The sequence below is a fragment of the Eimeria tenella genome, genomic scaffold, assembly GCF_000499545.2.
Source record: "Eimeria tenella Houghton genomic scaffold, Eth_scaff2353, whole genome shotgun sequence".
In the NCBI taxonomy this organism is placed as follows: Eukaryota; Apicomplexa; class Conoidasida; order Eucoccidiorida; family Eimeriidae; genus Eimeria; species Eimeria tenella.
In genome coordinates this window covers 1-723 of record NW_013542214.1, presented here as the reverse complement: position 1 = coordinate 723, position 723 = coordinate 1, and the positions used below count along the sequence as shown (strand labels likewise).

Below are 723 nucleotides of genomic sequence, written 5' to 3'. Positions count from 1 at the left end.
CGCGGGCCCCGACGACCGCCGCCCAAGACGCCGGGTGAGAGCTGAAACGCGCAAATGAAGCGCTTAACTAGTGAAACTAAGCACGAAACACAAAACAAAACTCATTTATTGTTAAATAAATGCAAAATAAAAGGACTTACTCGTAGATAATGTTGAGGATCCGCCCCCCCGAGTCGCGGATCACGTGCATCGAGGCGCTGCTGCTGCGCCGCCGTCTGCGGCTCTGCGCAGCTTTGAAATTCGCAAAGGCCAAATGAAGACCCGAAAGACAGCCGCTGACGCGCTCCGCACGAATGCGCTGCACCAGCGGCCACAGCCCTCTGCAGCAAACACGCAGCAGCAGCAAGCCCCAACACCCAGCTGCAGCAGCAGCAGCAGCACACGCAGTAGCAGCAGCGGCACACGCAGCAGCAGCGGAAGCAGCAGCAGCGCAAGCAGCTGCAGCAGCACCACACGCAACAGCAGTAGCAGCAAACGAAGCAGCAGCTGCACCACGAGCAGCAGCAGCAGCAGCAGCAGCAGGTTGCTGGTGCGGACAAAGCCTGGGCCAGGCGCAGCAGCTGCGAGACGCTGGCGCCCTGGAGTGCGCGGCCTTCGGTGAAGTGCAGCAAAGAGGCCCTCAAGAACTCCCGGCCCCCCTCGCCTATGGCGAAGGCCACGCCTTCTGCGTACGGCTCTGCCTGCCCGCAGCAGCAGCAGCAGCAGCAGCAGCAGCAGCAGCGG

General features: G+C 61.8%; 1 protein-coding gene across 1 annotated transcript in view; it reads right to left on the bottom strand.

Annotated features, from left to right (window-relative positions):
* Positions 1–680, bottom strand: part of ETH_00038575 (uncharacterized protein) — a gene marked incomplete at both ends in the record, with an annotated part of 1,424 nt that extends 744 nt beyond the window's left edge. Inside the window, 2 exons of the mRNA XM_013374891.1 lie at positions 141–320; positions 538–680. Coding sequence (XP_013230345.1) covers positions 141–320; positions 538–680 — 323 coding nt within the window. The remainder of the gene's footprint in view (positions 1–140; positions 321–537) is intronic.
* Positions 681–723: the final 43 nt, after the last annotated feature.